This window comes from Coptis chinensis, chromosome 1 (assembly GCF_015680905.1).
Source record: "Coptis chinensis isolate HL-2020 chromosome 1, ASM1568090v1, whole genome shotgun sequence".
Lineage (NCBI taxonomy): Eukaryota > Viridiplantae > Streptophyta > Magnoliopsida > Ranunculales > Ranunculaceae > Coptis > Coptis chinensis.
In genome coordinates, this window is record NC_141456.1 from 54,141,493 (window position 1) to 54,166,143 (window position 24,651).

The 24,651-nt window shown below is 37.0% G+C and overlaps 2 protein-coding genes across 3 annotated transcripts; one reads left to right on the forward strand and one right to left on the reverse strand.

Annotated features, from left to right (window-relative positions):
* The first annotated feature begins 5,001 nt into the window (after positions 1-5,001).
* LOC147524557 (RING-H2 finger protein ATL52-like) lies at positions 5,002-7,088 on the forward strand. The gene has a single exon (XM_086603758.1). It carries the CDS (start codon positions 5,694-5,696, stop codon positions 6,792-6,794), a length of 1,101 nt encoding a protein of 366 aa, XP_086459884.1. The 5' UTR covers positions 5,002-5,693; the 3' UTR covers positions 6,795-7,088.
* A 710-nt stretch (positions 7,089-7,798) lies between these two features.
* Positions 7,799-11,091, reverse strand: LOC147524558 (uncharacterized). Of its 2 annotated transcripts, none has more exons than XM_086603768.1 (3): positions 10,650-11,091; positions 10,459-10,580; positions 7,799-8,602 (listed from the first exon to the last, which is right to left on the reverse strand). In XM_086603768.1, exons 1-3 carry the CDS (start codon positions 10,923-10,925, stop codon positions 8,545-8,547), a joined length of 456 nt encoding a protein of 151 aa, XP_086459894.1. In that variant the 5' UTR covers positions 10,926-11,091; the 3' UTR covers positions 7,799-8,544. The 2 variants fall into 2 exon arrangements, with proteins under 2 accessions (XP_086459894.1, XP_086459888.1); XM_086603762.1 differs by having other exon boundaries at positions 8,323-8,602; positions 10,459-10,545; positions 10,650-11,049.
* Between the last annotated feature and the right edge of the window lie 13,560 nt (positions 11,092-24,651).

Here is a 24,651-nt window from a genome sequence, read left to right on the forward strand (position 1 = left end):
AAGTGGATGCCTGCAATTGTGATATATCATATATGACAAGTTTCTTACAAAGCAGGCCTCTCCCTTGTTCATTATTATGCCCCAGTTTTGTGTCTCATGTAGTTGAAATAGTAAAATACAGTTGTGCCATAAGAACATGATGCTATTGCCAATCTTTGTGTTGCTTACCTATAGTACGTGACTTGCTATTTGCTTCAGGCAAGTTCTGTAGTGTACCTACTCTTGTGTGTGGTTGACAGGTTGGGTATTGGTAATTTGTTGGGTGCAAGTGCAACTGTGCAAGGGTTCGAAGTTGAATTTTGTGGTTATTTGAAGTGTGATGGTGATGGTTGAAGATTCGTAATTCTGATGACAAGGGTGACCAGAGTCATAGGCTCCCAAGGAGCCATTTTTTTCAGCCTACTGCCGATATGATGCTTGGTATCACAGTCGCGACGCCCTTGGGTAGTGTCACCTTGCATATTTGCCAACCTTGTACTGCGTCGTTATGTATATAGGGGTGAGAGTTGGTTTTTATTTTATTTATTTATTTTTTATTGGTTTATTGTTGTATTTGTAGTTGGAAGATGTTACTGCATCACAATTTTGGACCCAAATTACTCTTAGTAATCGTGTCGACCGAGCCACTGATCCATTTATTAACCTTATGTTAAAAGTTTCCTGAATCTCTCTACTCCTGATATATATCGTTGTCCAGGGAAACGTAAAAAATGATACACGTTAGCTTAGTGGGTGGACATTGGGTGGTGTTAATCTGCCCTTACCAACCAAAGAACCACTAAAAGCCAACGAGCTGAAGCTTTTATTCGATTCTTTAAATTTCCTCAATCGTCAACTTCTCTTGTTTGTTAATGGTCACAATTTTGCTAATAAAACCTGCCAACTACCACCTCATCACTTCATGAACTTCAACCCCGGTTAGAATGGGGAAGGATGACCAGGAACACGTGTTACCAGATATTGAGTATCATCCTTGGTGCATTCTTGTCTCTATATAGTTGAACTTGAATCAATGCGTTCTAGCATATGTAATGCGAGATATTAAGAAATATCATCTTATGGAGAAACTTATAATTTGGAACTCTTTTGTCTGTAAGGCATTAACGAACCTAATGATTTATACCTAATTGAGTTCAATTTCAGTGAAAAAGTCTAGTAAAACGGTGGAGGATGCATAGTACAATTTTGTGTTAAGTGATAAAACTATAAAAGACATGACTGATATTTATTTTATTTTTTTGTTTAGTTGGGTGACTTTGGCTTTTTTCCATAGGTGTGACTTGTGAGGAAACCACATAGCTTTCTATCTTGTTTTTTTGCTAAAGCATAGCTTTCTATCTCATTATTTGATTGTCTCATTTCCTAGATGACTATCTTTTTTTTTTTTTTTTTTTCGATAATACCACATATATTTATAGAATTAAAGCATTACAGCATTACAGGGGTTATCTTGTTTGTTAGGATACAAAATGGTAGCTTCTCCCTTTGTTGCATATGGAAGGCCCATTGTGCTAACTGATGAGCCTCACCATTAGACTCCCTGTTTATCCACTGAAATTTACAGAACTCAAAAACAGAGCTGAACTGGACTACATAGTCTCTCAAGCTCTCATACACCCATGAACACGACTGGCTATTAAGTGCCTTTATAACCTCTGAACAGTCTCCTTCTATATACACTTCATTCCATCCAAAAGCAATGGCGGTTATTGCCACTTCAAATGCAAACCATCTCTCGCCTCCTCTCTGCAGATTTGGCTTTGAATTTCCTAATGCCTGCCCCTATCACTTTGCCTTCCGAGTCCCATGCTATTGTCCCAGCTGCTGCCTCTCCTGAGCAAGCCTGAAAAGCAGCATCAAATCTTAAATTAACACAATCATTAGGAATCACTGGGAATAGTGCATCCATATCATAGTTAACTCTATCTAAAATAAGCTCGTGGGGTTAGAGATCTCATTCCGCTTTTTATTCTCTTCAAAAGCTATTGATGCAGGTTGTAGGCCTCCAAACTTCACTTCTTCTAATGGTTCTTTCCCTGCTTTGGTGCCCTTTGCTCAAACTTGGCTTCATTTCTTGTTTTCCCGATGTTGTTGTTAAGCGGATAACAAGCCCGGACTCCTCGCCTCGAGATATGTGTTGGCTTTTGTTATTACTCCAACTAAGAAACTTAGTGATCCATACTTTTGCATTGTTGCTTTGCCTTTGCTTTCCATTCTCGGACCTAAGCCCCGGGTGAACCACGCCAGAACCACTCACAATCAAAAAACAAATGACTATCTGTTTCCATACTCTTGTAGCACAAAGGGCGGAGAACTCCCTCCCATATGTCTAGCCTCCAATCCCCTATTGGCAAAGCATCCATATACACTTTCCATAGGAACAAATTGGAGGTTAGCCGAGTCTAGCTTGCCATATATGCCTCACAAAAGATGAGTATTAATATTAGAGCTTTGCTCTATATTCTTCTCCTTTGAGATGTGTCTATAAGCAGATTTCACAGTTGAGTTTTCCCCGCATTTTCCTCACTCCAAACCATCTTATCCTTTCCTTGTCCCAAGGGTCTGATTAAAACTTCCTTGATCCTTGCAACTAAGAAAGGAGGAAAGAAGTCAGTGAGCTTTGCTTCATCCCATCCTGACTTGTCCTCCTGGAACAAGTCTGCCACATGAAGATCTTTCTGGGGTCTTCCACCCCTAGCTTTTCTCGTGAGTCTTGGGTTGTCCATTGCATGTCACCCAAGGGTCATCCAGAACAGAGGTGGAAGTCCCACTATGTATCCCCCATATCAAACCCCCATTAATCAAGTTGAAAGTTTTGTGTATGCCTTTCCAAAAGTAGGAAGCATACCCAGGTGGTTTCCAAACATCCCCAATCCAATTCTTTCCATATATACTTGCAAGAGTCTTTGTCCATATTGAATCCAAATCAGTAGCTGCTTTCCAAGGAAGCTTGGCCAACATGGCTACATTGATGTCTCTCATCTTTCTAAAACCCAAACCCCCTGCAGATTTTGGTTTGCATAACTTGTCCCACCCAATGGTGTGGACACTTTTCGAATTTTCAGTCCCACCTAGATGACTATCAGAAGCTATGAATATGTAATTTCAGGATGTAAGTGTGAAGGAAGTCAAAGAACATGATTCGTTGAGTGGATCTGTCCCATGTATGCAACTCACAAAAAGCGTATGGCCTATTAACATTCCCTCGTGGCCTCATATTTGAATGAACAATATTACCGACTACCGAACTCGTGCCATTATAACCAGCGCATCATAATTCATGACTTTTTTTTGGTAATTGCATCAAATGATTATATGAGGAGAATACAAATTTTTTTTTTGATGGGAATACAAATTAAATTAGGGAGTATCAATCTATTTTATTTTTAGTAGTCAAATATCTGATTATCGAGGATTGTTACCGTCCTGCCTCTTAAAGCAAAACTACCCACTAAGACTCGGTGCAATAGCTCTGCATTTCCTTAAAATCGGTGGGAGTTGCAGTGGTTTTCTTTTCCTATCTCTATATAAATTTATATATAAAGAGTATTATTGATGAATGAAGTGCATTCCACGCGAGTTGAAATGACGTGGTTTGTAAAAATCCAAACTACGCCATTTGAAATGGCGTGGAATGTAAAATACAATTTCATAGACGCCATTTGAAATGGAGTGGTTGCGAAGTGTCCCCACTAAACCACATACTAATTATGAGAATAACAAATTACTAAACTACCCCCACTATTTCTATTTTATTACAGATGTATCGTCTTTTGTTAGTTATGTTTAAGAGAGCAGAGACAATTTCATCTTTTGCGAAATATGGGTTTCTATTCTACGCTATTTGAAGAGGCGTTGAATGGTTTTTTTTTTTTTTTGGTCGGCGGCATTGAAAAAACTTAGGTTTCAAACTGTGCCAGTTCAAGTGGCATAAGATTGTTCACACCATTAATTCAACAAAATCTACTCTCTATTTATAACACTATTTTTTAGAGGAATACAGATAGAGAGTTGCAGTAACTTAATAATGTTTCAACCTGTGTAGTGTTTTCAAAGGAATTAATAAAAAATTAGAAAGAAGTCAACAACTTTCTTAGTTCTCGACTTTCCCCTTCCCACTTCTCATCACTATCAAAACAAATTGACACAATTAGCAAAAGAGAATGGTCACCTGAATAACAAAACGAAATTGAACAAGCACCCAAAAATGATAAACTGAAAAAATAACGGAATTGAACAAAATACCAACACACTACAAGTTTAAACTCATTAAGTTTAACAAATTTATTCATGGAAATAGAATTTGCTTGAACTGAATTAACCATCAATCAGTGCTATTGATGTTCTCACAGAAAGATAATCTGGATCGTTATTGGCATGGCTAAAATAACCCAAGTATAATTCCAAAGTGCACTAACCCTATTATACTAACTTCTCAATTCTCATCTACGAAATTGTTTATGAGGTATCATTGTTTAAGATTCCAACAATGTTCCAGCGTAATCGGATGTAAATCACAAGTTGGGCAATTTGAACTTTAGAGAAGAAGATGAGTTTGACTCACTGATTTATTGTTTTTGATATGGTTTAAGAATGTAATTTATTCAATAAGTGTATAGGTCATTTCTGTTGTCTGTATGTGGGTTAGGATGGTCCTACCCCCTTTTAAGAGGTAGGACGCTAGCAATCCTCCTGATTATCTCTTTAGTTTTTTTCGCATCCAAGATTTTCTTTGTCCGTATAAAATATAGGACTAACATTATTTTTGGATGTTATATGGTGTCTTGATGTATTTTATTTAGTGTCTTGAACAACTTATTTGATGACCTATATCATCCAAAAAGATGCTAATCTCATTTTATAGTGTCAATACGGCTGCCCATAAATATTATCACTTATTAGTAGTTTAGTACGGTAGAAGTCTTCCCTCACACTAGTCCATTTTGAGACGTCTAGTTATACGTTTACTACTGCTTATTTTTAATCTTCCCTGACACGCTGACACTATCATTCTAATTTGATTAGGGTGATAAGTTTGATATGATAATTGATAACTTCTTCTTCACCAAAAGAAGTGTCAATGCCTCATGCAAGACATCTTTCACCTACATTAGCTTTAATAATAATAATACAGCATTGATTACTTTGATGAGAGTCCAACTAACAATTCACCTCCTTAGTCAACAAACTATCATCTCCATCAAGAAAGAAAAGCAAAAGAGAACATCAAACATGAAAAGTAAGATAAACCATCAACAACACCTCCCCCATCTCTTAGCCTTTGCTTTGCTTTCCATCTAAGCCCCTTTATTTTCCTTCTTTTACACCTAATTGTTTCATCCCCTCTAGTACCTTCTTCAAGTAATGTTTCCAAGATAAGATCACCCACCAATGTACTCATTCTACCTGGACTTTCCCAACCTCTAATATCCTCCCAAAATCCACACCCATTGGTTTTGTCTCTAATAATCAGTTTAATTAAAGCAAGTCTTATAGCCCCAAGTACATACCCCCACAACTCTTGCACAGAGTTCTATGAAGATCTCCTGTCACTACTAATTTGGGCATAATCATTCAATAACTCACTTTCATAGACAAGTCAACAGTCTGATTTGTTTTCATCCTCTCCAGTATATCTTTTCTGTGCTGATAGCATGACCAGAGTGAAGCTCTGATATTGTCTCGAACTGGCCATGGGGTCTATTGGCAATTCACAAACTTGGGTACCATATGATAACATCAAGGACTGTTCTCAAGGATTTTGTAGCTTATATTGTCCACAATGGTGCTATATCATCTTCCCTCCTCCCCCTCCTTTTGCTTTCTCAGAAGATGATACGAAAACCAATTTTTCGCCTCTTGTTATAGCCATTATCGGTATACTGGCAAGCGCTTTCCTTCTTGTAAGTTATTATACTGTCATCTCCAAGTACTGTGGGAACACAGATTCCTCCAGAAGAAATGCAAACAATGATTCAAGTATCGAGATCAATGACAGTCAAAACGAATCCAACAACGACTTGTGGCAAGTAGCTACAGCTGGGTTGGATGAGTCCCTGATAAAGTCGATAACAGCTTGCAAGTACAAGAAGGGAGATGGATTGGTAGAAGGAACAGATTGCTCAGTTTGTCTTAGCGAATTCCAGGAGAACGAGAGCCTAAGGCTTTTACCCAAGTGTAGCCATGCTTTTCATCTTACCTGCATCGATACATGGCTTAAATCTCACTCGAACTGTCCTTTATGCAGAGCAAATGTTACCATTACTGGTCCCCCGCCCCTCCTCCTACTGACTCCAGTCCAAGAGAGCCCCTTAGACAACGGATCTTTGACAGAAAGCGAACAAGATAACCACACAGTAGTCTTGGTAGAAGATTTGGAGACGAGGAATGAAGAGTTAAGCCAACCGAACCTCGCTGTTCCAAAGACGCATTCACGAACAACTAGCCATATGGGTGGTTTGGAGGATAGAGACATTGTGATTGAGATCAAAGATGAAGGAATTCGACAGACTAGGCGATCAGTTTCAATGGATTCTTTATGTCTGGGTCAGGTTTCTATTGCTGATATCCTGAGCACGACTGAAGACGATGAATCTGATATAGAAATCCACCAGGTTGAGTCAAGTGCTGGTTCATCATCTAAACGTAAGATTGGTGAAAATTGCAAATCTAACAACAGAAGCAAGGTACTGCATTCTGTGGCAAGCCCAACTGCAATGAAGAGATCATTCTCAAGTGGGAAATTCTTGTTCACTAAGCAGGGAAGAGGAAGGAATCTAATAATTCCCTTGTGAAAATGCTTAAAATCTAGGGAGAAGTGTACATTACAGAAATTAGTACTTCTCTCCATTAGAATCAGAATTACTAAGCTAAAAACAAAGGAATCCTTCCTGAACGTTGTCAGCAAGAGGATCCCTGATAACTCGGCAGCCATGCTTTTCGGTTGATTTTTTAGTACTTTCTGGGTACTGTAGTGCGAACTGGGTGCTATTGCTTCCATATTGCTGGATTTTGGTTTTCTTTTCTATTTTTCATTCTATTTCATCTCGTTTTCCAGATCGAATACAAAACTGGGCACACTTGAAGGAGTTTTTTTCGTCTATGTGAGTATGTGATATAATAGTTGACAAACTGCTTAGAGTTGGCAATCTTAGCATACAATTTAGGACACAATGAGTTAAACGATATAGAGTAAGGAAACAAGTCAGACATTAATACATGTGTGGCTACTAGTGTAAATAGTGTACCTTTATTGTGAGACCTGTACTGCATACTATTCCTATTGATACAGAGAGCATTCACAAGCGGCGAAACACCTTGAACATGATTTCAAATGATAGATCAAGGATAGGGATCTCAGCTAAACAGTGACTGGCATTCAGTGTAAAGATCAAATAATGCAACTAAATTCTGTTCTGGGGGAAAAGAACTGAATTAGACTCATTCCATGTACAGAAAGAGTATCTACAATATAACAGTAGTACGTGTATGCTGTCTTTGCAAACCAGATTAACAAGATGGATTGATTTCACGTGTATGCTGTCTTTGCAAACCAGATTAACAACATAACCGCAAATGGTCCAATAAGAACAGGATCCTTGAATGGATAGTTTTTTTTTTTTCCTGCTTAATGGCTTGTAGAAATAAACATGGTGGTGCAACGGGCTTAGACAAACTGATGCATGCATGTATGTATATCGGGGATAAATTATCAATTTTAGAAATCGCACAAGAATTCAGCCAATTCAAGGTTTGGCATAAGGTAATTTACCAAAATCCTAAAATTTGCACAAGGACCTGAAAAAACACAACTTGGATCTTTATTTCTCAAAACAAAAAACACTACTATCATACAATGTGACTTTTATTCGCCAAGAATCTTGTTCTGAAAAAGGAAACTACTTGCTTGCCCAAAAGTAAAAAGTGATAAACACAGTGATATTATAAACACGAATTAACTACAAGCCTCACATAATTCTCCTCAGCTAAGAAAATTTGTCCGTAAATCTGTAATTTGTGAGCATCAACCACTTGCATTATAAGAAAATCTTTTGTAAAAGTAAAGGACGGTTGCCCAGTTCACCAGCTGAAACTAACTTAGGAGTAGAGATAAACAACCAAAAACATAGTTCTACCATGAAATCTTAAAAGTTGGTCAAGTCTCCTAACAAACTTCCAATGTAATATATGTCACCACTCACCATTGTCTATACAAATTTTCACATATATGTCAGTTCCAACAAAACGTGTCATTGAAGACAAAAATGGAACAAGGAAGCTACATCTCATATGATACTAGAGTGAGAAAAGTCAATAACCGACTTGATCAGCAAAACAAATATGCATATATTCAAGTGTGTAGCTACTTACAAGTACAATCAGTGAACGTGTTCTTGATCATGGAAACGATTTGCATCCAGTGATTTTCATGGAATCAAGGTAAAGTAGACGGCAGAGTTGTTTTATCATGTGCAGGAGCTGGTCTTGCAGCTTCTCTCATGGAAACCCAGTTTGCACAATTCTCAGTTGCATGACAGTGTCCGCCTAAAGTATTGAGCCAAAATTTACAAGGAGCAGCAGCATCGCACACATAACAGTAACACTGGAGCAATTAAAAACACGTTACTGCAGTTAAACTGTTTTCAACTTCATAACAGGCATCAGGCAAGCAGTGACACATGGAGAGTTAATTCCACCAGCACAGGCATAAAGACAACTTGACAAAGAGATAATATAAAACATCATAGTTCTTTTACTGCTTCAAGATGATAATAGCATAATTTTGTATCGTATCCTAAATTGATTCATATTGGGTTATTACAAAACAGCATGCAACAACATAAGCAACTCATGAAAAGCAACAATGGTAGTTACATGTTTTGTGTAGAAGATCATAAGTGAACTACTCTAAAGAACAATTGGGTCTCATTACTTGATGTATGAAATGAAAGGAAGAGAAACTGGAAAATTTTCATATTCTTGCCTCTTGGTAAATTGAAATTACTATAAAATTAGCTTCCAATTGAACTCTACGTCTTTGGCATCACCAGGACTCCAGAGTCTTTCCTCAGTATTATATAGTTTCCTTATTTCCAGTTCGATATTGACACAAGTCTCAACAAGTGCAGCCATTTCAAGATTTTGAGTTCACTCTACCATTGAAGGTTTAAAGACATCGATAAGTGGCACCACAACTGAACAAGGGTGGTGTTGCAGGATTAAGTACAAAATCAAGACAACTCAGGATGTCCACAAAAGCTTCATATGCTAAGGTCTGCTTGATTAAAGAAGATGATTTTACCTTGTAAACTCACTTTTTAGTACAACCATCTTTTATTGGTAGTTGGACGATATGTTCTATGACTACATCATCTAAAGGAATGTACAAAATACAAGATAAAACAAGAAAACAAAAGAACCAACCCGGAAACTGATAATGAACTCAATCTACATACAAGGTGCTCAAAAGCATATCTCAGGTGTCCAAATGCTCTTTCGACCTAAAGAACAAGAGGCCCTTGAAAGACTAGACAATTTCCTCCATAGGCACCACCAATCATTTAAAATATCATATAAACCTGCCAGCCATAGATCCCATACGAATGTGAAAGGTACCATACTCCAAATACAGAATCCTTTCTTCGAACTAGGAACACCAAAAGGTCCCTGAGCAATGTAAGAACACCAAACCTTCCAAGAAGGAGGATACCAGATGAGGATAGGATTCACCGAATTCACACCCTCAAACACTGTGATATACTACACTTGAAAATGAGTTCCTTAAGATATTCTTAACTAAGGATATCTATGTCAGCATTTTACTGAAGACCCGCACCAAACTACATAAGAAACTTCATTGGAGTACAGAACTAGGACCTCTATAGAATCTGACTGAGAAAATTGGGAAGGATTCGAGGGCCCAGAGTAGGTAGGGGAACAAAGCCCAAAATCAAGACCAAATAGAAAACTTCAAGACAATGGAAAGCATACAAGGGACTTTTTACCATCTTCGGAACAACTTGACAGGACAAACCGCATTTTGAGGGCATGGCAAAATCTTTATGGGAGATTCACCATGAGAGTTGTTGAAGGTGGCAATAAACTCCAACATATGCTTCAATCTAACAGAGATTTCCCACTAAAAAGCAAAATTCCTTTGTGCAATAACATAATCTAAAACAAGTAGAGAAGCTTAACAAAGATTATCTCCAATGGAAAAGCTAATGTAGCGATCCTAGTAAACCTGTCCATGTATCTGTCAGTATTCGGGACAGGAGGGGATATCAAAGCAAAGAGTGTCCCACAGGGAAGACTAGTACTGACACACCCAAGCTTAAATTAATCAAGTTCTCTACTAATCAATTAAAATGCAGTCTACAACTAGAATTGTTAGATTATACTCTAGAATTAAAAAAGTGCTAAAACAAGAACTACCAATGGGGAATAAAAAGAAAGTACCTGGCCACAGTAATCGTGATGAGGAGTAGTATCAAACGGCAACTTAACACAGAGATGCCTCGAATGCGGATAGTCACGAATAGCCACCTTGTTATTTCATTTTCACAAACAACACCCATCATCTAAAAACACAACAAAAGTTCAAAAATACTAAAACAATGGGGCAGCATTTCTTCTACTCTTTTACTCACCTGTCCTTTTTCAGCTACAATGCAGACATCATCATCATCATCAACATTTTTTTCATTTTCTTTAATAGAAAGTTTGTTTGATACATCAATGGATTCAAATGGATCATAGTATAATATAACACAGTCATCATCTTCTTCTTCCGACCCATTGTTGTTTTTGTTCTTTGTCTTTTTGTTCTCATCTTTCATAGGGGTGTTTTCTTTTCTCACTTTGGCATGCAGAATCTTCTCTTCTTCATCAGAAGAAATATCAATGACAACCACAGGTTTGTTCATTTTTTTTATTTTTTATTTTTTATTTTTGGAGTTTATAGATACATACAACCTTAAAACCATAAACCCCAACACAAGATTACAAGAATTGTGTGAGGAAAGAGAGCGTTTCGAGTTGATTTAAATTCCCAAGTAAATTTCCCGGTTAGCGAAAAAAAAATAGTCTAGCAGAAAAAGGAGATTTAGCTTAGAGCCCATAAACCCTGAGCGAAAATTCGGGGTTTACCCGATAAAAAGCCCAAACATAAAACCCGATAGAAAAGCCCAGCTTTATGTTATGAGTAAAGTAGACGTCTCACAAGGTTTCTCTATAATCATATCGTGCGTTTGTATATTTTGTTTTTTATTACGATTGATCATACAATTAAGTAAATGGGTTAACCTGAATAAATTTACACTTGGGATTAATCTCACTAATTTTTTAATATAGCAAAAGTGATAAGGAAAGGTCACAACTGTGAATATCAGACACGTGTCCATCACCAAAGGCAATTAGCTCGTACTAAACGAGCTAGAGTCACCATCTCCAACACGCTAGAACGAGCGACCAGAGCCATAGCTGATAAGATCGTTATGTTACACTTAGTTCGTGGTCAACCAGGCAACCCAAGAGACAAGTCGCCTTTGGTTATACATGAGCACTAAAGATCATCAATGAATGGAGCACCAAAGATCGGAAGATATAAAGACAAGGTGGTGACCAAACAGAGGGGGGACTCCATGCTCACATTCTCTTCATCTCTAATTCAATCACTTAATTTCAATATGAACTATGTCTGACTTGATTCCAGTTCATCGGAGAACTGGATACGTATAGTAGGTAATTCGATCATTCGAACTCAGTTATAACATCATCTTCCTGAATCATTTAGCTTCATAAGGTCGTGACCAAAACACACCTTTACATTGGCGTCGTCTGTGGATCAAATTTCTTAGAAATTCAAGTCTACTTTTAACTTAATTCTCTACTCAAACTTTCATTTTCAATCCCACGAAGTGTTGGAGAAAAGTCATAGATCGGTTACTCAAAAAGAACAACTACAACTACTGCTTGCTAGAACAAATAAGCAAATTGATTTCCTATCTCACTTCTTTACCGCATTTTCATTATTACCTTGTTTGTGTAGCACACACATACTTTTATTACCAGATGATAATAGTTAAGATGTGACACGTTGTTTATCTATCTTAGCTAATTTAATTAGGAAGAAGTAAAATATCCTTGTACTATTTTATGTCAAAGTTCTACTTTCGATTATCATGCAATAACTTGAGTAAGAATTCGTTCCACTCCTAGTTGCTTAGAACGTAACAATTTCACTAATTTAAACAATTCAACAATATGATGAGAGTAATAATTCTAATAGAACTAATATGGTGAGAACTAATATTAAAGATATTCTAAATTAACTATGACAATTTAATACTAAGATGTGATTATAAAGAAGGAATTAGGGAGATTTGATATCCACTTTGATTAATCCCTAACATGTTAGTATAGATTTTTATTCCAACCCTAATCTTTATGTTTTCACACAAGGTTCAATATAAATGTTAGGTCTTTTTATTCCTAATTATTCATGACATCTCTAACCAACTAATAATTAGTATGAGAGAAAGTTTAAACTCATTCTCATGGTGAATGAACTACCCTCTAGAATTGAAACTCTTAAAAACAATGATTTTATACTAACACATCAAGTTTTCATCAAAGTTTCAAACAAACCCCTCTAATAGAGATTTAGCAATGAATGATGGGCCTATCATGGAATAAATAATAGAAAGAAGACATAATAGGAAGAGAAAAATTGAATTAACTAATAATCTTGAAGGTATTTTAATGGTGGCTAGGTTCACAAAATATAAACTTAGGTATAGACTAAATTAAATAACTAATGAGAGAGAGAGAGAGAACTAATTAAAATTAATCTAATGAGGGTTATTTTTAGAGTTTTGCCTTAGTCCTCTTTATATAGGAGAGGGCTAGGTTTACAATTTCATACATGGGTTTTGGACCTATATTTTGGGCCACTAAATCAAGCCCAAAACCTAATTACTTAAGTCTAAAAAGGGATTATTTGTTGGAAACTACTGCAAAAGCTTTTTCATCTACTTTTACTCTTCTGATTGGATCAAGGCCTAGACCATTAGAAATCTCTTTCCGAGCCAGTCGTTTTGACATATAGTAGGCCCAATTCTGAGGTTTGAGTTCAAATATACGGCTTGCGGAAGTTCTGTTGACGTTTTTGCGCTATTTCTGTCCGCGTTGACTTTGACTGGCTTTAAAAGGGTTTTTTTCTCCTTGAAACTTGGGCTTTAACAATATAACTTCTTAGCAACCAACCTTTGCTCCTTTCTCTTACAAAAGTGACATATTTCTTCACATATTTGACTAAAAGACTTGAAATACACAGAAGTATATAAACAATACTAACTCTTATTTATTATAAATATAATTGGTCTAAATATAATATTATTAAGGGGTTAAAACTACAGTTTTGGGCTCTTATCAAACCACCCCCAAAAAACATTTTGCTTGTCCTCAAGCAAATATGAGAAATTAAAATAAGTGACCAAAAATGGAGTTCTAACTAATCTCGTTTCGCCGAGTGCGATTGCATTGACCATATGCAATAAGGCCTTAAACCACTTAAAATTCTTTAGTGGACGAGTTATAATCTCGTGAAAGTTTTACAGAGAAGATACTCACAAACTTCATTTATACTACAACGACTAAGAAATAAAATTAATGTTTCCTTATTTATTCTCAGATATCTATACATCTCACTAGCAATGAATACAGAATAATCAATTCGAAACCTAAGCTAATATGTGCATAATAATCAATTATCTACGAATAAACATATATATAATAAACTATGCTATGAAATGCAATAACAGGTCTGTTTCTGAAACTTTGGAATAACATTCTTAAGTAGGTCCTCACAAATATGTCAGGACAAAAACACTATGATTTTTCCACTCAAGTTTCGCTCACTCCAGTGTGCAGTGGACACACTTTTCATCACAAACTCAATGACGTACAAGGAAGCCAAAGTCGATCAAACACATCTGCCACTTACTATCACACTAATCTATTCCTAATTGAGCTAGAAGTCTTTATTAGGTGTTGCGGGGATTAGGTGATGGTTTTAAGAAGGAAATAAATGAATGTTCAAAAGGACAAGTCTGAGATAATAGGATCTTCAAAATATGTAACTAGAGAAAACCTTGTTCTTACTTTGCTTCTACACTTTGGTTCCATCCTTAGCCATTTTTTTTTTCTTTTAGCTTTTTGACTCCTTTGATTATGTTTTTGGAGTTCTAACTTTTTATTTTATATATATATATATATATATTCTTTAGATGAAAACTTTCTTTTCTTATTTGAAACAACTAACAAATTCTTGGTTTTCCACAGGTCTTTCTCTTTTTTTTTTTCTTCATTTCATCTCTATTCTCAGACTCATTCAAAAATGGGTAGGCTGATTTTATTTTTATTTTGTTTTTGTAAAAGGGTAAAGGATTTGTGGTTTATGAAAAGGCTAAAGAAATGATCAAAGGGGCAACTAGTGGAAAATAATTTCATATAGGTTTGAATTTCTAGCTATATCGATCCAAAAAGGGCCTAAATTCTCGTTTATGATATGGTATAGTGATTAAGCAAGTGGACGTGTGATTTCTTTAATTTATTCGGAATTTACTTCTCTCTTGTGTCATTACTCAGATATTTCACTCATATAAGACTTTTAGGCTATATTCTTACAGGATTTGTAGAATAAGTACTCTAGCCTATATTTCAGAAATTTACTGTCAATACAAACATAGATGCTCATGTAATATATTTATGGAAAGATGCAATAATTATTACCTACATATTAACCTACGTTTCTAAAAACTATTCTAATTTAGAAGCTAACGTGAAACTTCTAGACTACTATCATCACATAAAAAGAAACAATACCAATATTCCTAAGCGAATAGTATAAATAATATTTATTATTTATATATTTATTATTTATTTTTTTACTAGAAAGCAAGTGCATATTATATATATATATATATCCTAATAGCCTAATAGGTGCCTTAAATTACACGTGTTTCTATGCCACCCCTAAACAAAAACATGCTTTGTCCTCAAAGTATAGAAATAAGAAGGATAAGAAATACTATAAAAACGCGTGAAAATTTTATAACACCTGCAAAACAAATTTAGAACATACTAATATATATAAAGAAAAATAGACGCAACTCCTATAAGAGTTTCACCCATTATGGGAATAACAAAAATTAAATTGCTTGGGACATAAGCAGATACCAATAGAAAGTAAAACTTACCTCATATCCAGTACTAAACGTTGTCCTCCCCTTCTATAAAGAAGTGAGGTTCCTTTGCGTCGTACTAAGCCATGATAATTTGCCAGGCCTCACGCCATTTATCATCTACCTTTGCTAACCTGTTAAGCGCCACTTGGTTGGATGGGGTGTAAGGTGCAACCCAATTAGGTTGTAGCCTCCACCCTGACCAAATCATCGCACAGAAAAAGCGTATAATGCAATTGGTGGGTCTCACAATGTCAACCCCAACCCAATCAGTGAAACGGGTACAGAATTCAGGAAAGAAACATAGCATTATGCGGCAAACCAAGATAGGCATAAGAAGGTACTTATGCTTCATACTATGGGCTCGTGCTAAACTAGACACTAAGGTCTGGGGAAGGTCATAGAGCATACGTCCCTCAGGTAGAGCAAGGAAGACGTCACAAGTGGCGTTATTCACAGAAGAAAAATGTCATTCCCCTAAGATATTCAGCATGATAAAAAACATAATAGTGCCCATGTTAAGGGACAAGCTACTAAGGGTTACGCTATATTGCCCTTGGTCCTCTACACGAAAAATCCCCGCCCCATAGGTCTCATGCAAATACTCATAGTTGTAGATGTATATATTATCAGCCATATAGCCCCATGAGTTTTGGGCAGCAGGCATAGAAAGTCCAATAACAAAGGCTAACAAGAACTTGCTTAAATCTATTGTTTTATCATCAATGTCAATAGAGAACACTTGTTCCCCATCTAGTCAATAAGAGAACTTACAATTATCATAGAAATAAGCAGTAAGTTAAGGAGAATAAGATTCATCAGCACTTACCATTAGAGGTTGCCATCCAAACTGCACAATCAAGTTGCGGAACCAGTACCCATAGGTGTCACTCTCGAGCAATTCTTCAAAGGACTACTCTGGTATGATTTGAGGAGATTTCATCACAAATAAATACACTACTGAACTCTTGGAAGTGACTGCAGAAAACCCCAGAAAAAGGAACTGGAGGTAAGTTGAGGTCAGGGCGCGGGCGCGCTCAGAATGGCTTATGTGAGAAGGCGGGCGCCCTCAACACTAACAAAAGGAAATTCTGCGATACTGGAAATAGAGGGCGGGCACGCTCTGTGTCAATGCAAAATAAGGGCGTGCGCGCTCTGAGCTAGGCCTGTGGTATGAAATTGAGAGGTGCGGTGTGAAGTATATGGTGTGCCATGTATTTATAGAGCACTAGTTTCTTAAACAAAGGTCCTCAAGGTTTCCTAATTGATAAGGAAAGAGATGGAATAAGAAAAGGGTTGCTAAAAACCAAAATAGAAACAGTCGAGAGAAATCTCAGCAGCCATTCTAAATGGTTTTAAACATCTAATCAAAATAGCAATCTCAATGCCTTTAACCCTTAAGATTGCACCAAACTGCAGTAGCTAATTCTTGCTACACCACATTAGCAGCATACTCATATATAAACTATATTCTTATAACCTTGCAATATTAACTTCCAAAAACATGTGGATAGGGTAAATACAATGCTAAACAAATAATGTCACCCCTAAACAAGTCGGAAAGGTGGGATTTATGAAAAATAGATAGCATGTTTGGACAAAAATTAAACTAACTTAAAATTCAAATAACAACCAAATACATAATCCAATATTAACTACTTAACTAAACAACTCGGAATAAAAATTCTAAGAAATATAGGGAAATATTCTTAAACATAATATAATGAAAACTAGCCAGGAGATGAAGAAAGGCCAAAGCCATCCGTCCTGCATTGACGACGCTCACGCCTTCTAGAGTCAGCAGAAGAAGAACCATAATGAGGCGGCAGACGTTGTAGAACTTCTTTTTGAAACGTGCGATGTTGCTCCATTAAAATATCCATGGCTTCCCAACGCTCATTATTACTCTGAACGAGAGTCTCCATGTTAGCCTGGAGATCCTGGTGACTATCACCGAGCAACTGAATATTGTTCTGAAGGTTAGTCTGGTTATGTTGACTGTTACTTTGCCTAGTCTGAATAGCCTCACAGAGGTCACTAAGAGAACGTTGGCCTGTACGAATCGTCTCATACTGGTTATGGAGAGTTCGCAGGCCACGATGAAGTAATGAGACAAGGGCTACATTCATAGTAGCCTTTTCCAAAGTTCCTATATCAAAATAGGTTGTATTTTCCTCCTCTTCCTCATCCGATTCCATCTCAGTAGCCAAAACTTCAGGCAAATTCCACACCTTCTGTATACACTCCCTATATACATGCATTCTCATACACCTTAAACTTAACCTTACTCGACTCTGGAACACATCCCCAAAACAACATAATCTTCGTGATTAATGTAGGGAAAGCTACATTAAGTGCACCAACTGCTATAATCTCATGTATCATAAACTCAAGTATGCAAAACTCATACCTTCTGTTCTGAAGGATCCAGAGAATGTGCAGACAACTTGCATTGATGTCACTGGCTTTCGTGGTGGCAATCACATTCTTACCAATCCATTGAGCCACAGCCAGCTGGTTTCTTCTTAGAGACGTCTGACGAACACAATGCGAGCCAGGATTGTAACGTCCTTCCAACACTGTCTCCTTCATCAATGTACCGATTCCACGAAGCTGAGATTCCTGCGTGGTGACTATGATATCTCTTTGCTCAATGCCAGTAACCTCAGCCAACACTGCTGTAGTCAACTCCTTTAGACTACCATTCACCTCCACAAAAATCCTACGACCATTAATCACCCTCTTCTTGTAAAAAGAGAACACCAAATCCGGGTAATAAAAATCATCCGTAGAATATCACAACCCTTCCTATTTCTTAATACGCATTTCTATATCATAGAAGGGTGCAAACTGTTGAGCAGTAAAACTTGCTCAGGAAGGATAATTTTAGGGGTTTTAGGAGCCATTGAGATATGAATTTGAAATTTGTGGTGAAAGTAAGATGTGGGATAGTGAACCAATCACTCGGTTTAAACTGGGAGTGGGGTTGTTTGGAGGTTAGGTCGCGGGCACGCTCAAGTTGGTCTGATCCAAAGGGCGTGGGCGCTCATAGTTTTTCTTTGGTTAGGCGGTGTTCTGTAATGGAGGTGAGGAAGAGAAGAAGAAAAATTGCGTGGGGTTTGTTTTTTTTAAAAGGGAGTCACGTGTGGGGTGCGTGATCGCGTAGGGTTTTAAAATTTTGGGCCCAAGCCCAAAACAAATCTGTAATACCCATCCTATCCTATGCCTAGGGTAACTTAAAACTAAGAATCCTGATTCATTAACGGTCTGATTTTTGCGAATGAGATATGAAAATGATCAGTAGAGAAATTACAATCCAATAATCTATAAAAAAAAACTCAAATCTAACCGTGGTTGAAATATAAGAAGATGGAAAATGCCTTGAAACGCGTGAATAACATATGTTATGTGATAAAAAGAAATCTAAATTCATAGATAGTGTTAACTCGAATCAAAATACGACTAAACGACATAAACAACAAGAATAGGAAGTTGAGCGATCAAGAATGGAAAGACGAAACACCCCACCCCCAAACAAATTTTTGAAAACAGAGTTTAGAAAATTTGCTTAAAATCGTGGGTCTTTTAAAGTCAGATTCCCGAGACTTACTAGATTATTTTTTTTACATTTTATGAATAAGGTTTAATATAAAAGAAAACAATAAAGTAATAAAGACGTAAATCACTCTATAGAGAAACATGACTAAAAAATGAGAAAACATGCAAGAGTGGAAAGCGTGAATTACGTTAAACGTGGACTTAGGATCTGGTACTTACAGCCACACACTCCAAAGAGAGGGCCCGGTTATCTTAATGGTGCACTTACCAATATATGAAAATGAAAAGAAGTACACCAAACATCAAAGGTCAGTCCTCATGTAAAAGGACATTCTCCACATTTGGGGACATTAACTCGTGAAAATATTTTAAACGTTGGCCATTGACTTGAAAGGTACTGTTGTCCTTGGGATTTACCAAGGTGATTGCCCTGTGAGGGGTGATTTCAGTAACCAAAAAAGGACCAAACCAATGGGTTTTTAATTTTCCTGGAAAATATGCAAACGTGAGTTGTAAAGCAAAACCTTTTGAGCAACTACAAACTTTTTATACAAAATCTATTTATCATGAACACGTTTCATGTTAGCTTTATAATCTTTTGCGAGATCATAAGAATCGCTACGGATTTCTTCAAGCTCATTTAATTGGAATTTGCGCTTGACACCTGCCTCATCAATATTGAAGTTCAGGCTTTTTATAGCCCACATAGCACGGTGCTCCAATTCAACGGGCAAGTGACAAGGTTTTCCAAACACAAGTCTAAAGGGAGAAATTCCTATAGGAGTTTTAAAAGTTGTCTGATACGCCCATAAGGCATCTGTTAGACACTTAGACCAATCTTTCCAATCAGGATTGATTGTCATTTCTAATATGTTTTTAATTTCCCTATTAGAGACTTCTACTTGGCCACTAGTTTGCGGATGATAAGGAGTTGTCACCTTATGGGTAACTCCATACTTCTTAACTAAAAAAACAACAACTCTATTGCAAAAATGCATTCTGCCATCACTGATGATGCCTTTAGGGATGCTAAAACGACAGAAAATGTATTCCTTAACAAAAAATACAACTGTCTTATGGTCATTGCTACGGCAAGCCATGACCTCTATCCATTTGGAAATGTAGTCCACGACAACAAGAATATAAATAAAACCGTGGGAAACAGGAAAAAGGACCCATGAAATAAATGACCCATACATAAAAAATTCCGCTACCATAATTGGATTTAAAGGCATCATATTACGTTTAGTGATATGCCCAAGTTGTTGGCAACGAACACACGTCTTGCAATGAACTTGGATATTTTTACAAAGGGTAGGCCAATAAAAGCCACATTACAGAACTTTAGCTGCCATTTTCATACCACTAAAATGGCCACCACACTCTTTGTCATGGGAGAAGGATAGAACCTCATTATATTCCTACTGGGGAATACAACGATGAATAATCTGATCCGCATAATACTTAAAAAGGTAGGGCTCGTCCTAGTAGTATAGCTTAACTCTGGCCAAAAATTTCTTACGTTCGTTTTTTGACCAAACATCAGGAATAATATCAGAAGCTAAAAAATTCACAATGTCAGCATACCAAGGTGCATAAAAAATAGAATAAAGATGCTCATCAGAAAAAGAATCAGGTATGAACTTAGAATCACTATCACTGTCATTTGTTAGTTTAGATAAGTGATCAACAACTATATTTTTGACCCCTCATTTATCCTTAATTTCTAAGGTAAACCTCTATTTAGCATCTTTCTTGGCTAGAAGGTACCTAAGAGTTGCATGGTCAATTTATACTAAGGTCTTTGAACCAACCAAATAAGGATGGAACTTATCTAAAGCATAAACCACAGCTAAAAATTCCTTTTCTGTAGTAGTATAATTTCTTTGAGCATCATTTAAAGTCTTACTAGCATAATAAATAACAGTGGACTTATCATCTAGTTTCTGGCCTAACACAGCACCAACAACATAATTGCTAGCGTCACACATAAGTTCGAAAGGTTTAGACTAATTGGGAGGCTGTATAATTGGTGTAGATGGTAAAGTGACTTTCAATGTTTCAAAAGCTTGTTTGCAGTCATAATTAAAATTAAATATGGCATCTTTTAAAAGCAGATTAGTTAAAGGCCTAGCTAATTTTTAAAAATCCTTGATAAAATGCCTATAAAAACCTGCATAAACTAAAAAGGCTCTAATATCACGGAGAGTCTGTGGTATAGGTAGAGATGCTATTTTATCTAATTTGGCCTTATCTACTTCTATGCAGTCACTAAATACAAGATGACCTAGCATTATTCCTCTTTTTACCATAAAATGACATTTTCCCCAATTTAAAACCAGATTCTTTTTCTCACACCGTGTCAACACCTTGGAAAGGTTAGATAGGCAGTCACTGAAAGAGTCTCCATAGATAGAAAAATCATCCATGAAAACTTCCATGAAGCGCTCCACCATGTCAATAAAGATATAAAGCATACACCGCTGGAAGGTACCAGGAGCATTACAAAGGCTGAAAGGCATTCATTTATAGGCATATGTTCCAAAAGGACATGTGAAGGTAGTCTTGTCTTGGTTGTCAGGATCGATAATGATCCTAAAATAGCCAGAGTAGGCATTTGAAAAATAGTAATAAGCATGACCAGCTAGATGTTCTAGCATCTTATCTATAAAAGGTAAAGGAAAGTGATCCTTTCGTGTCATGACATTTAAGCATCTATAGTCAATACAGATCCTCCATTTCATAGGAACTCATGTGGAAACATATTCAGCAGCAGCATTACGCACAATGGTAACCCCCGATTTCTTAGGAACTACGTGAATGGGGCTTACCTATTTGCTATTAGAGATGAGATATATGATACCCGCATTGAGCAACTGTAAGACTTCTTTCCTGACCATCTTTTTCATGGCAGGGTTCAAGCGACACTGAGGTTCACATGAAGTCTTCACATTGTCCTCCAAATATATACGATGTGTGCATGCACTAGGGTCAATCCCCTTAATGTCGTCTAGGGACCAACCGATCGCGGAAAGATGTTCCCTAATCACCCTAATCAAACGTGCCTCTTCATCAGCAGACAACTGAGACGATATGATCACCGGATGACTATCATCCGGATCAAGCTGGATATATTTCAACTCAGTAGGAAGATGTTTAAGCACAGGGGTGGGAGGAATGGGTAGAAAGGTTTTCAGAGGGTCTTCATCTTGAGTAGTAAAGACTTTTTTAGGTAAGAGGTCTTCAAACTTAGAAGATGGAGCTACAGAAGGATCTAAGATAGGAGTAGACTCAAAAAGAGCATTGACTTTCTCTACGTAGGAGTCATCATCGAAGTCGAAACTTTCGAAGGAAAGGAATTGATGCATCTAATTCTCTGGAAATGTGTTGTTGAAATAATCTTAAGCTAAGCTCTCGATCATGCTAACTTTTCCATCAATAGTCGTATCAGGTAGCTGTTGCATTATTTTGAAAATATTTACCTCAACAGAAAGATGGCCAAAGGACATGGACATCGAACCATCGTGGCAGTTAAAGAGCGCATTGGCAGTTGCCAAGAAGGGACACCCTAAAATGATAGGAACAGAGTCGTTAGCGACTTCTGTATTGAGGATAACAAAATCAGTTGGGTAGTAAAAATCTTGAACTTTAACAAGCATATTTTCAACAACACCCTTAGGATACTCAGTAGAACGGCCAGCTAATTGCAACGTCATTTTAGTTGGTTGCATCTTTTTTAAACCTATTTGTTTATATAAATAATAAAAGAGTAAGTTAACACTCGCCCCCAGGTTTAATAGAGCAGTTGTCGTGTGGGTATCCCCTAAGGTGCATTGTATAGTAGGATGACCAGGGTCCTTGTACTTAACGATTTCATTGTGTTTAGATAGAGTGGGAAACTGTTTAGTTAAAAAGGCGTCTTTCGGAATGTTTGTTTTTGCCTAGTAGTGTACAAGTCTTTTAGAAACTTATCATGTTGTGGTAATTTATTAATAGCTTCAAGAAAAGGTAGGTTTATCGTTAGATTTTTAAAAACTTCCCTAATCTTATCAAAATTTGTATCCTTATTTAACATGGCTAGTCTCTGGGGAAACGGTGGTTTCTCTTTATATTTAGCATATGGATCAATAGGAGTTTTAACCTTGACCGCTTTTTTCTTGGGTTGTGGTTTAACTGGTACCTCTACAGGGGTAGGATCTTCAGTTTCTATTTTGGTATCTAGTAAATTTTCATTTTCAATGACCACTGGTGGTGTATCAATGGGCATAGTTACAGTGTTATCAACTACTCTATCAGAATGGAGAGTGGTGATGGCATTTAACTCATCTACGTTTAAATTTGCATTACTAGTATTACCGGTTACTTCAAAGGCTGTGTTTGGCATTTTAGGATTAGGTATAGCTTGACCTTGAAACACACCTTTTGGTTGGGCTTTCTCTTGGGTTAACTATTGTATAGATTGTAGAATCTGTTATTGAGCTTGCATGTAGGCATCGAAATGATCCGGTTGTGAAGGTGTAGTGGCCACAGGTGGTGTGATAGGAACTATCTCGCGTTGATTATTAACGGGTGGGTTGTGATAGTTGTTATTAATCGGGACGATACCTCTATTATTATTATTATTATAATTATTATAATTACCTAGTCCTTGTCCTTGTCTTGGTGGAGCTGGATTGTAGTTGTTTGCTGGCCTAACATTTTGATTATTAAACCTCGGAGGTGTAACTGGTTGATTATTGCACCAACTGAAGTTGAGGTTTTGTCTCCAAGGTGTGTTAGGAATAGGAAGGCTATTTACGGAGCAAACATTATCCGGCTGTGTGAGTGGTTGTTCATAGACGAGAGGACAATAGTAGTCGGTATGCCCAAGACTAAAACAAAAATTACATGGAAGAGAATTGATGTTCATGGCAGGAGTAGGCTTATTTTGAACAGAAATGGCTTCTACCTTTTTTGTGAGGGATTCGATTAGAGTTCTAAGCTCAGGATCAGATTTAACCTCAAACATACTAGCAACCTTGGCTGTGGAAGAAGAAGAAGTGGAGCAGGGGATATTGTTACCCCCTAGTTATTATTACGCTTAGATTGATCTTCTAAAAACCTATAAGCCTTTGAGGCTCCGTTACTAAGGAAACTACCCCCATTCATTATATCAAGAACCTCCTTATGATGATGTGAATGCCCCTTGAAAAAGGCATGAACAAGTGTGTGTTTTTACAAGATTATGATGTGTACACTCTATAAGAAGATCAATATACCGGTTCCAGGCCTCTGAAAAGGATTCATGAGGTTTCTGGTGGAAGAAATGCATCTTTTAAATCATTTCATCTGTCTTCAATGGTGGGTAAAACTGTTCCATAAACAATTGAACCAGTTTGGCCCATGAGTCCATAGAATTAGGCGTTTGGGCAATTAACCAAGATGCCACCTTATCAGCTAGGATGAAAGGAAACACCCTTAGTTTAATTTGTTCATAACCTACGCTAGGATGATAGAATGTAGTGAGAACTTGTTCTATCCTACGCATATGCTGATAAGGCTTTTCATGGTCTAAACCATGAAAAACGGGTAACAAATTAAAAATATTCGAGGGAATTTGAAAATCCCCCATTGGTCTGCAAGAACAATGCAAGACTTAGGGCCATCATTTAGGGCTTTGTAAAAATCAGAGAGAGTAGTCTCTGCTTCTTCAGCCATTGATGCAGGTGTAGTTTGTGATATTCTAGATAGGCGTGTGCGTTGAAGGTTACGATAGATAACGTTAGATGGTTTTCTCTTACTAGACCTTAATCTCATGCAAGGCTAAGTCCAATATGAAAGAAACACTAACAGCAGTCAAACAACAACC